The sequence below is a fragment of the Phocoena phocoena genome, chromosome 1 (genome assembly GCF_963924675.1).
Source record: "Phocoena phocoena chromosome 1, mPhoPho1.1, whole genome shotgun sequence".
In the NCBI taxonomy this organism is placed as follows: Eukaryota; Metazoa; Chordata; class Mammalia; order Artiodactyla; family Phocoenidae; genus Phocoena; species Phocoena phocoena.
Window position 1 is genome coordinate 12823291 of NC_089219.1, and position 12520 is coordinate 12835810.

A 12520-nucleotide genomic window follows, 5' to 3' on the forward strand; every position below is an offset into this window, starting at 1 on the left:
CCCCTTCTCAGCATTTCGGAAATTCAGTAGGTCTGGAGTGGGGCCTGAGAGTTTGCATTTCTACCACGTGTCCAGGAACTGCTGGTGCCGCTGGTCCAGGGGCCACACTTTGAGAACCACTGGTCTAGATGTGCAGCAACGCGCTCTGGTGCTTAGAGCCCTGGGATGAGACGGCCAAGGCCCTGAGTGTGAGTTTGCAGAGGCCCCCAGGCAGGGTCTCTTCGATCCAGGCCATAGACTGTGGGAGTTACTGGCAAAGACCACTGGTCTCGGGCATTGGAAGGAGAGACCACTGGGCAATGGTCAGGCAGCCTGTGTCCAGGGCTGGGAAAGGAGCTTGTAAAAGAAGCTCCAGAACCACTCTGTTTCTTGTCTGTCCCCTTCTAAACTCCTCAGCCCATCATGGGGACACTTGTTGGCTGTGGTCTGCTGCCCTCCATTCACATCCAGCATTAGGAGAGGCACAGAGTCTGGGTAGAAACCCTGGATTGGGAGCACATGTGCAAAAGATATGGGTTCAAGCCCAATTTTGCCGCTTACTTGCCGAGGGGGTCTTGAGTGTGTCCCTCGCTCCTTCTGAGTGCCCACTTGCCGACCCATAAGATGCAGGACGACCGCCCATCCCTCCTGTCTCTCATTCTTCGGCGGGGACGGGGGACGGGGTGCCTGCATTTTGCCTCATGGTGTTACCCCGGGTGTCTGTCTTCCTCTGGATTGTAAGCCCCCAAGGGCAGGGTCTGGTCTCCTCTAGGGCCTAGCACACGGCTGGCACATCACACATACTCAGCAAAGAGGGTGGAGCTGAGCAGGACAGAGGTGAACCTTTTAGAAGCTCCAGGCAGCAAATCCCAAAAGGAGGTGTGGGTACCCATGTGAGATGCTTTTAGGTGACACATGGATGCACAATTTAAAAGAAGACTTATGTATTTATTAAATGTATTATCTTTTATGGCAAGTGATAAAGGTTGGGCATTTATGGTAATCATATAAGAATTCCACTTAAAGTTATAACAAAAATAAGAGTTGGTTTAAAGAAAATTTTTAAGTTAATGGTACTAGAGGTAGAATATGCTTTTGGTAAAAATTACGGGAGTCTGGGCAGTTGTAGGCTCAGATCTAGGAAACATTCCCCTAGTGAGTAGTCCTGGGTTTGACCATCAACCTGCTGGTGGCCTTGGGCAAGGCGTTTCTCCTCTCTCAATTTCATCAAGTGTAAAATGAGAGAATGGGACCAGGTCAGAGGTGGCTGGAGTCTGGGGAGCACAGAGGGGGCAGGCCTGGACAAAGGGGTAGGGAGGAGGTGCTGAAAAGCTGGGGATCTCTCTGCCAGATCCCCACCCTCCCTTTAAGCAGAGTCACATTATTTCATCTTGTCTCATACAATGGGTTTCTGCATACAACTCTATTTAGAAAAAATTGCTTTATAAACTCACAGGGCAGGATAATCTTTAGGGCCTCGATTCTGACAATAGTGAGATATAAGTGATGCTTCCTGCCACCCTCATTCCTCTGAGCCAGTTAGAAACTAGAGGAGGCTGCAGAGGCTTGGGGGTTAATGCCCCACCCACACTGGAGCTCTGGGGACTCACACCCTCCCACCCCAGCACCAGTCCTGCTCTGAGTTGAGCAAACAACTATTCTTCCAGCGGCCCTGGCAGAAGCAACAAAGGCATCTATTGTCCCCCGTGGCTGTCCCCCCGTGGCTCCGGATGGCTGCCTCCCTCCCTCCCCAGGAAGAACCTCTCAGAATCCCCTGCAGAAACCCAAGAGCCAGGGACTGCCGCCACCTTGATTGTCCCTGGATGCTGCAGGGAGGGGCCTAGGAAGTTACAGAGGGAAGTAGAGCAGGGATGGTGGTGGCCATGACCTCCTGCTTATGGAAAAGAGGCTAAAGATATGTAGATGGAAGGACAGGCTAGGACCACATCTGCACTGCCCCCCATAGCCCAGGACCCAGGACGTGACCATGCTCAATATATATTCTGGGAATAAACGAATGAATGGACCCACCCTTCCTGGTTTCCCAAACTGTATTACCAGAGTGATTTAAAAAAAAAAAGAAATCAGGTTACCTGCCTGCTTGAAAATACTCAATGGCTCTTCAGTGTCTACCAAACAATAAATCCAAACTCTGTAGCCTGGTATTCGCCAGCGGCATTTAGCCACCGCATCTCAACTGGACTCCCTAGCCTCACTTCCTGCGACTCCTCCCACCCTCTCAACTCCCTGCATGGTTTCATCTCACCATGCATTTTGCATATGCTGCTCCTTCTACCTGTAGTGCTTTCCCCTGACTTCTCTGCCTGGCAACTGCCCATCCCTCTCTGACGACTCAATTGATTTGTCTCCATCCATGTTTATTTCCCCTTGTGGCAGTTTATCTCCTTGAAGGTAGAGATTGGCTTTTCTTTTTGTTCCAGCACCTGGCTTAGCATAGACACATGGTAAGTAAATGTTTGCTACAGGAAGGGCTGGAAGAGGGGACTTGCTTATGTGGTCATTCATTCACTCAACATGTATTTATTGAGCACTTACTATGTGCCAGGCGTATACTAGGTCCTGGGGGGTAGAGCAAAAAAGATAATATGTTCCCGGGGCCCATGGAGCAAATGTTCCACTGGAAGAGAAAGACTTCCGACGGATTACACAATTATGTGATTACAGCTGTGAAAATTGCTCTAAAGGAGACGTATGGGGTTCCATGAAGCCCTGGCCTGGAGGTCAAGAAAGGATTCCTGGAGGAAGTGGCACATTTGAGTTGAGGTTTAAATTTTACACTCTAAACGATAGTTAAGAATTAGTTAAATCAGTGGTTCTTAAATTCGAGTTGCATCGGCAACACCTGAAGAGCCTGTTAAAATACAGGTTGTTGGGCTACCCCCAGAGTTTCTGATTCAGCAGATGGGGTGGGTGGGGCCAGAGGAAACTGCATTTCTCTCCCCCCCCAACTTTACTGAGGAAAAACTGACAAATACAATTGTATGTATTTCAAGTGTATGACAGGATGACTTGATACACATATACAGTGGGAGCAAAGTGCGTTGCTAACAAGCTCCCAGGTGATGCTGCTGCTGCTGGTCTGGGGACCAGTGTGAGAACCGCTGAATTTGGACAAAGCGAAGAGAGGAAGAGGAGCAGGGACTTCCAGGCAGCAAGGACAGCCTGGGTGATGGCCTGAGGTGGAAGCTAGCCCAGCATGATCAACAAATTGGAAGGAGGTAAACGTGGCTGGAGTTTGGGAGCAAAGGGGAGGGCGAGGGGTGGGGGGAGAGGACCCAGATCATGGCAAGGAGCTGGCCATTCTCCTGCGGGCACCGAGGCTTCTGAGCAGGGGAGACGTGATCATTTCTGCACTGCAGACAGATCCACCAGGGTGCAGGGTGGGCAATGGATTCAGGAGTCAACCAAAGGAACATTGAGCAAGACTGGAAAGTAGTGTCAGATGTATTGATAGAAGAGGGACGTTCACTGTGCCTGGCCACGAGAATTCTGGGTGTTGTGACCTAATATCTGCTCAGCCCCACAAATGCTGTGTGGCCTCTAGGGAGCCAGTCAGCCTCTCTGGTCTTCGCTCAGTCAGTGGGGAGGGTCACCAGCTTGGCCTCGCAGGGCTGGGATGCTCACTCAGCCTGGGACTCGAGGGCAGTACGTGCCTGCTGCTCGCTGGCACCTGGCTCTCCCAGCTTGTTCGCCTGCCCTGGGCCTTGTTAACACCAGCGGGGCTTACTCCACAGTGAGCCCAGCTCCTGGCAGGCTGGGTTTAACACCCTGTCCTTGGGTCTTTGCAGGAATCTGAGGGGGTCTGTGGGTGCCAACCTGGCGTGCAACCCCATGGCGAGCACCCTCCAGGAGCCGCCTGGTGTGGTGGTGGCTGGAGGCCTGGGGTGGGTAGCTGGTCTGGACAGGGATGGGTGAAGACGGAACATGACTTTTGCCTTCAGCCAGCCTTCTTCTGTGCCTGGTAAGCTCAGCAGCCTCTCTCACTAGGCACTGGTGCCTCCAGCTGCCCAAGGTCCCTCTGCTGAGGGAAGAAACAATCTAATCTATGGTCACTCCCTCTGCAGACACCTTCAGTGACTCCCTCCTGCCTGCAGAACAAAGTTTAACACCTGAGCCTGGCATTCAAAGCCCCAGTTTAAATGTATCCGCCCTCTAGTCTGACACTCCAGGCTAGAGAAACTATGCCCTTTCTGCCCCCACGTGTCCCGACTTTCTTGCCAGGTACACTTGCTCCTGCATGGCCTGTCCTGGTCACACTGTGAACCCCTGTCCACCCTTCAGCTAGGTTGCCACCTCCTCCAGGAAGTCTTCCCTGATCCTATTATGATCCAGGACTCATCTCTCCCTCCCTTTGCTGGTGCTTCAAACAACACTTAACACTTGTTCAACATTTCTCTCCCATGAACGTTATAAACTTTCTGAGGCCATAGTTCATTATTATTTGTTTTAATAATATTATAATAAACCCAATACTAATTCCTGATAACCACTTACTGAGTATTATGTACCAGGCACTGTTTCATGCCCTTGGCCCACGTGACCTCAGTCCATCCTTTCGATAACCCCATGAGGCCTGTATTAATGTCATCCCATTTTACAGATGAGCGTGTTGAAGCCCCCAGAGGGCAAGCACCTGCTCTGAGTCTCAGGGACAGACTGAGATGGGCAGGGTGTGGGGTAAACTCAAGTGCTCTGAGCTCTGGTCCTGGTTGCTCCTTCCTGGGAGAGGATCCAGAGGTTACAGTCCTCCTTAAAGGTCCTTCAGGTAGGGACACCTGGCGGGGGAGGGGGACTGTCAGGCCTGGCTCGGGAGAGGATCAAATGAGAAGCCCCCTACTTATTTTGCACGTGGGGCTCAGAGGTCCAGAGAGGGGAGACCAAAGGCTGGCTTCCTGCCCTGGGCTCCTGGGTGAGTGACCAGCATAAGCAGGCTTGGGCCAGTCAAAGCTCCAGGCATGGGGTTGGGCCCGGCTGGGCAAGACAGAGCTGTCTCCGAAAACTGGCCTCCCCCAAAGTTGAACAGGTGTGCCTGTCCAGCTGGGGGTGGGCACTGGGGTGAGCCCCTGCCGCTGTGCTCAGGCCCTGTGGGTAGGGAGGCAAGGCTCTCAGGGACCCCAGCCGTGCAGGGGGCTGTGGGCTCGAACCACAGGGTGCCAGCTGCCCCTCAGGACCCTGCCGCTGCCCGGGAGCCAGCCTGATGCCCAGGTCCTGGAGCAGCTCCTGGCAGGGCTTCCTTTGTAGAGTCGAGGGCTCTGGGTGTTGTTCTAATTTATGGGGCCACCTGACCTGGCCTGAATGCCACCTGCTGTCATTCTCTCAGGAGCAAGTGCTGCTCTGGCCAAACTCGGCCACATGCCCTTGACCTTCCACCGGCCCGTCCAACGGTATCCATCACTTGAGGCCGGGGTTGGAGAGCCCAGTGGCAGGCCAACGATAGGCCAGTCCGCATGCATCCCTGGCCACAGCCATCCATCCATTCAGCCAGCCAAGGGGCCCTTCAGTGACTTGAGGGCAGGAAGCTCACAGGAAGAAGGAAGACAGTGAGTAGGGAGAGGACGCGCCTAAAACACGAGCCCTAGCAGGCGGCCCAGCAGGGCAGTCACGGGCCTGGTCTCCACACTACCGCCATTTACCAGCCATGCCATCTTGGACAAACATCCCTTACCTCAGTTTCCCCCAAAATAGCACCTAACTCATAAAGTTGTTGTGAAGTTTAAACACATGTAAATTATTAAGTACATGTGAGATGCGTGTGCCAGGTGCCCAGAAGGCTGCCTGGTACAGAATAAGTTAGCTAGTAATATTAAGTAAATAATAAGATCTGCAAAGACAAAAACAATAGTCATGAGGTAGGGAGTGACTGGGGCTTTGGGTCGGGCACTGCAAGATGGGGTGGAGTCAGGAAAGCTGCTTGGAGGAGGTCACGTGAGCTGAGACTTGCCAGGCTCGCAGAGGTCTGGGGGACAGTGTTCCAGGCAGAGGGAACAGCACCTGCAGAGGCCCTGAGGTGGGGATGAGGGGGGTGCATTCAAGGGCCAAGAGCATCCACAAAACCAACGTGGCCGGAGTGGAATGCGCGCAGGGGAGTCAGCAGGAGACGGGGCCTGGCACCCTAGGGGGAGGCACCAAGTCCTCGTTGCTTCAGACCGGACTGCTGACCCTCCCTGGCCTTTGCCTAAGGATACCTTCTAAAACACTCAGACCAACCAAGAGACAGAGAGAGGGGGTCTGAGCGAGCTGAGGGCGTGAGATGCGGAGGAATTGAGATTCGGCAGGCTCTCCTCCGAGGCAGGATATGTAACTGCCCCATGCCCTGTTTTGCCAGCATTTTGCTATGCTGACGTCTAGGAATTCCTGCCCTGGTACCACCTTTCCTATCTTCTGCCAGAGAGTGATGGGCAAGACCCTGCCGGGAGAAATGGCTGGTTAGCCTCTGCCTTAGGGTATCTCAGAGAAAGGGGCACAGGATCACCCCTACTTCCTACCTCATGGGCCCATGATGAGTCAGTGTAACCAGGAGAAAGCCCTGGAGAGGCAAGAGAGAGTTGATACCATCGTCTCTGCTCTGAAGCTCCTGCAGACCTCAGGGTACGGGTCCTGACCTCTCTCCACCAGGGAGAAGGGGACACCTGCCCAACTGAGAACTCTCACGCCCCAGGACAGACGCATGAACCAGGGAGGGACAGGAGAAGCTGTCTGCACAGCCTAGTCTGCGGGGGAGTTGGGCAGAGCGCCATCACCCCATTAATTTACTCCGAGGATGCCCCTTCTCCAATCCCTCCAGGCTTGGGCGGTGTCCGGCCGAGGTGAGTGGGGAGGGTGAAACCGACATGGGGGTGCCGCTCACTCAATGTCCTCTCTCCAGAATCAGATGGGGACTCAGGCCAGCCCCAGTGGAGAAACGGCTGCCAGCTAAAGGGACCATCAGGGGAGATTGTGCGGGGACAAGGCGTACATGTGCCAGACCTAAGATAAGTACACTTCGGGGTGGTAGAAGGAAACAGCAAGTATCTTCAACAGTGATGGCCAAGGAAATCTCTAGGAAAAAAATCCTACTTCCTTTTTTCTGCGCATCTATTTATAGCTTGCCAGAACTCAGAATGTGGCTGGGTCAGGTCATCATCCCCAAAGGACCAGTTTTGCTGGGAGAGGGAGGGTGACTCTTAGGGCCTGCTGAGGAAGGGGCAGGCGAGGCCCCTGCTGTGTGTCTGGAGGGGAAGGAAGTCGTGTGTACATCTCAGGAAAGGCGGCCCAGAGCCCTTGGGAAAAGGGGTGGGTGTTGAGATCTCTTCACTTGCCTCTGTGACTCAGGAGTGAGGGGTCAAGACACTACTCCCTCACTAACTAGGCCCAGGGTCCACCAGACCTTGTCCCTTGGCGTCTCCTTGGAGATTGGAGCCCCTGGGGCATCATGTGGGGTCTTGGGTCAGGACCTTGTGTCTGGATGGGGAAGGGCTCAGTGGGAAGTGGAGGGTCAGTTGGAAGTGGGTGAAGTCTCCGGGGGCAGTGGGCTCATGGCCTGGGTGGAGGGTGGGAGGGACACATGCTGAGAGGTGCACCCAGTTCAACCTGCTAGTTTTAGGGTCACACAGGCTGGAGTGGAGATTCAGAGCCTGAGTTCTGATCCACACGGAACTAGACCTGAGTCCTGTGTGACATCAGGCAAATGGCTTCACCTCTCTGAGCCTCACTTTCCTCATCTACAAAATAGGATGATCCTAGCACAGCCTCCAAGGTCTGTGGAGAGGAAGAGAGGAGATAATGCATTTGGTCTGTAAGTGCTCACTAATATCTCCTGCTATTAATACTGACAGTCGCTCTTACCACTACAGGTATCAGGAGTAACAATGGCCCAGTCTCCTTAGTTTCAGAAGGGGCCTCTGTCCACTAGACCAGTGGTTCTCAACTGGAGGTGACTTGGCCCACCAGGGACTGCTGGCATTGTCACGACTGGGGAGTTGCTACTGGCACCCAGGGGTTAGAAGCCAGGGATGCTGCTAAACATCCTACAATGCACAGGACAGCCCCTGGCGACAAAGAATTATCCAGCCCCAAATGAGGTAGTGCCGAGGTTAAGAAGCTCTGCTCTAGACCTGCGCTGTTCAGCACATACAGTGGCCACCAGCTACCTGTGGCTATCGAGCGCCTGAAATGCGGTTAGTCCGCATACAAGTGGGCTGTAAATATAAAACACACATTGAATTTCAAACACTTAGCAGGACAAAGAGGATGTAAACTAGCTCATTAATAATTTTTATATTGATTACATACTGAAATGCTAATATTTGGGATATATTAGGTTAAATAAAATATATATTATTATAACTAAGTTTACCTGCTTATTTTAACCTTAAAAATGTGGCTACTAGAAAATTAAAAATTACACATGTGGCTCTATTTGTGGCTTGCACTCTATTTCCGCTGGACAGCGCTGGTCTAGACTGTACTGCTTCTCTTGGGGGTGGCGGAGAGTCTTAGGTGAAGTGCAGGTGGGAGGTGAGGGTCGCTGGGGCTGCGGCTGGTTTCTTGAGAAAGGACAAAGGGGATCGTCACATGTCTGCCCCCTGCCAGAGTCCACATCTCCCCTGCTCCCTGCCTCTACGCGGGATGGGCCTCTCTCTGCCAGGACAGAGGGCGGGCAGGGGGCCTGAGCCTGAACCCCTTCTTTATTCCCCACCCCTCAATGGAGGCACCATGCCAGCCTTTCAGGCTGCACTAAAAGTGCCGCAGTGAACAAACAGGCGGGTATGGTGACAGCTGAGGCTTAGAGACCTGAGCGTCCTGGCTCCCGTTCCACTCCCTGGCAGTGCCTAGTTCGGACTTGGGGAGTGGACAAGGGAGGGGAGCGCTCCCAGGCCACTGAGGCCTGGACCACACTCCAGTTTTGTGTTATGACCTTTAGAAACCACCCCTGAGGTTTACATGTGGACAACTGAAGCCAGGGGCCAATGAGTGGAGAGGGTCCCTGGTCTGCACGGTGATCAGGCCCTTTGCTCTCAGGGAAGACCAGTGCCTGATGAGGAAGAGGCTAGAGACAGGCCAGCAGGGCCGCCAGGGCCACTGGAGGCGACAGAGACAATGGGTTGGGGAGGATGTGTGGGAAGACACAGGGATGGGGTTTGGTGGGGGGGCCTGAGAGAGGCAGGGCACTCCAGATGACAGAATGATTTGGGAGCAGTAAGCCACTTTGGCACTTCCAGCTTAGCTCAAGGCACAGAGAGGTTCAGGGGACTTGCCCAAGGGTATCAGCATGGGGTCCCCACCCCTGGGTCCTGCATGCTCCCTCCTCTCAGCACTGACCCCTCCCACGCCAGCAGTGGGGAACATTTCAAATGCTTGGAACAGAGGGCTGCAGGATCCCACCCTGGACTCTCCACCCCTTCATTCACACCAGCCACACCTTCGCCAGACCTGCCCCATGCATGGTGGGGAGACGGGTCATTGCACTTGGGTAGCAGGGGATCCCTGACTTCAATTCCCTCAGCCCAGGTCCTGCTGTCTCAGAAATCCTGCACCCCACCAGGGTTCGTGGACAGGAGAACAGGGCCGGGGGAACAGCATCCTGAACAGGAGAGCGCCTCTGACAAAGACTCCACCTCACACCCTCGTCCCCGACCCCAGCGTGAAGTCAGGGGAAGGCATCTGGGGACAGGGAGCTCATGGCCAGTGCCTGGCGACAGGCAACCACCAGCAGCCCCCACAGGGCGAAGCTGGAGCCTAGGCAACCCCTAGGGCCAGATTCCGCCCTTGGGCAGCTCCCCTCTGGCCCTGCCCCAGCCCCTGGCAAATCCTGGAGGAAGCTGAGCGGAACTGGGAGTGGAGGGAGGGGCTGGGCTGAGGCGGGTGGTGAGCCAGGAGGGTCTGAGGGCGTAAGGGAGGTGCTGAGGGGAGAGCGGGGAAGGGAAAGAGGAGAGGATGCTGGGGAAGCTGAGTGGGTGCTGAGGTCATCCTGGGAGAGGGGCTGGAGAGGTGGGAAGACTCTGGTGAAAGGTCTGGCTCCTGGAAAGGAGTAGTAAGGGTGCTGGGGCTGTGTCAGGGTGTCTGGGAGGGTCTCCGGATTCCGGGGAGGCTGACACAAAGTTTGGGGGCTGTCAGGTTTCTGGGCAAGGTTCTTAGGATTTCTGGGCGCGGGGGCGTCGGATGAGGGACGACTCGGGCTGGAGGCAGGCTGTCCGTGTCCCCGAGTCTGGCGAGGGTCTCAGGATTTCTTGGGCCCAGATTTCGGGCCGAGCCCGGAGTCGGAGGGGGTCTTGGGCCGGCGCGGAGGCCCGGCTCACCTGTAGACATCGGTCCAGAGGTACGTGCCCAGCACGTACACCGCCTCCACGCGGCTCCCGTACTGCAGCCGCACCGTCCGCTCGCGCAGCATCTTCCCCGTAGTGCCTGGCCCCGTGCCAGTCCTCTCTCTTCTGGGTCTGCCTGGAGCACCTGCCGCAGGTAACCCCTCCAGCAGTCCGTAAGCGCCGCGGCCCCCCGGCTCCGCCTTTATCCTGCCGCCGGTGGGCGGAGCGGCCCGTCGGCCTCCTCTCGCAGTGGGCTGTGGGCCCGTCCGTCAAGCGTGGCCACGCCCCCCACAACTCTTCCCGCGGGGCCCCACCCCCAGGCCCTCCAGCCCTCCCCCCACCCCCAGGCCTCCCAGCCCTGCCCCTCCCCCTCCCAGGCCCACCCCAACCTTCCCCCCCACCATGGTCTGGGTGATGTCAGCAGTTGCCAATTTCCTACTTTCACTGGTTGATTTGCTCATTCTTTCATTCAACATACTTTCAGTGGGCCCCCAGCTGGCCGGCGCCGGGACACAGGGCCAGCCGCCCCTCCGGGCGCCCCCCGGCCCTGCGGGGCAGATAATGCAAATGCGGAGTTGTCATAGGGGCGGGGACAGGAGGCGGTGGCTCAGAACGAGTGGATGCGCTGAACCAGCCCAGGGTCCCGGACCTGAGCCTTCTTAAAGGAGGGGTTTGCAAACTAAGGGGAAAGGAGGAGAGGGAGCTTCCTGACCAAACCGGAAAGCCAGATGCAGCCTGCCCCCCTCCCCCTTAGCCCCCCAACAATCAGATCAGTATTACAGAGGGCAAGTGGGGAGAGGGGTGGGAGTAGGGAACTCAACAGCCTGCAGGGCCAGAATGCCAAGCCAAGGCACTGGTGGGTGGCGACGGGAGCCTTGGCATGGCTTCCTCAGCGAGGAATGGTTGCCGGTGGAAGTGAAGGAGGCCATCTGGCTGCCCTGGATGGAGGTGCCCCTGGGCAGGGTCCATGAAGACCCCTGCTGGGCTGCTGAGGGTACTGGAGAGAAGGGGATTGATCTGACCCCTGTTGGTGGACTGAAATATTGATGTTCCAGTGGAGGGATAGTGAGGGGGCACCGTTCTGGCCTGGGCCACTGGGCAAAGGACGGTGCCCCTGCAGAGGTCAGTTCGTGTCTTGTGGAGGCTGAGGTTCAGAATGACACCCAGTGGGAGCCTGAAGCAGCCCCCACCGAATCCCAGACCCTTCCAGCTCTGAAGCCAAGCCAGGGCCTGTTCAGATAATTCACATAAGACTGAGTGGTCCTTGGTAGAAGGGGCAGGAACTGACGTGTTCCTGACAGGGCAGAGGTTCTAAGAAGGACGTGGCAGGCTGGAGGGGATGCGTGTTTAGGAAGGGGGTATGTCTGCTAGGGGGATGGGAACCCTGGGACGGGGTGCGTCTGAATAAGAGGGTCGGGGCTCACAAGGGCTCAAGGCTGAGACACACCCAGACTCCTGACCTCAGCGGCCTCCTCGAGGCAGCCCAAATTAGGAGATAGCCAAGACCCCAGCTGTTCCTGGGTAGCCAGCACCTAGGAGGAATGTAGGTGGGGAAGGAGGAAGGCCTGAATCGGGCTAAGGGGGCATCTGTCCTCAAGGTGCACAGACCCAGGGAGATGCTGGTAGCTTTTGATAGGCTCCCGCGGCCGCTGAGTGCACCGTCCAATCAGGAGGCAGGGTGACCACCTGCCAAAGAGGTAAAAAACTTGTACAGCTCAGAGCTGACTTCGAGGCCTCCGAGGTGGGCGCTTGTCCCGGCATCCCTCTACCAGAATTACTTTTGAGCCCCTACTGTGTGGCAGATACGGGGCGTATGCCAGGGTCCCCACCTTCCTGGACATCATAGAACACAGCACCCTCATTTCACCCACTGGGGCCCAGGGTGGGGGAAGAAGCACCGCACCCGGACCCGGGCCTGGGCAGGTCATCCCAGGAGCAGGGGAGTGATAACATCAGGCAGAGGTGGTGATTGCCAGGAAAGAGTGAATAACAGTGGGCCCTTAATGCGTTCTTTCTGCGTGCCAGGTGCTGTTCCAGCGGCACTTTTCATGCATTGGAATTAGATCATTATACCCTCCCAATAACCCCACCACTTTACAGATGAAGAAAGCGAGCCGCAAAAAGGTTCAAGAATTCGCCCTCAGTCTGGTCTCATAGCGCCTAAGAGCGGCAGAGCCAGGATAGGAACTTGCAGGGGTGCGGTGGGAGGGTTGGGGGTGGATGGCAGGGGCAAAGCA

General features: G+C 55.8%; 1 protein-coding gene across 1 annotated transcript in view; it reads right to left on the bottom strand.

Moving 5' to 3' along the window:
* The window catches only part of PADI2 (peptidyl arginine deiminase 2), a 43223-nt gene extending 32854 nt beyond the window's left edge, over window positions 1-10369 (bottom strand). Inside the window, exon 1 of the mRNA XM_065872347.1 lies at window positions 10278-10369. Coding sequence (XP_065728419.1) covers window positions 10278-10369 — 92 coding nt within the window. The remainder of the gene's footprint in view (window positions 1-10277) is intronic.
* Window positions 10370-12520: the final 2151 nt, after the last annotated feature.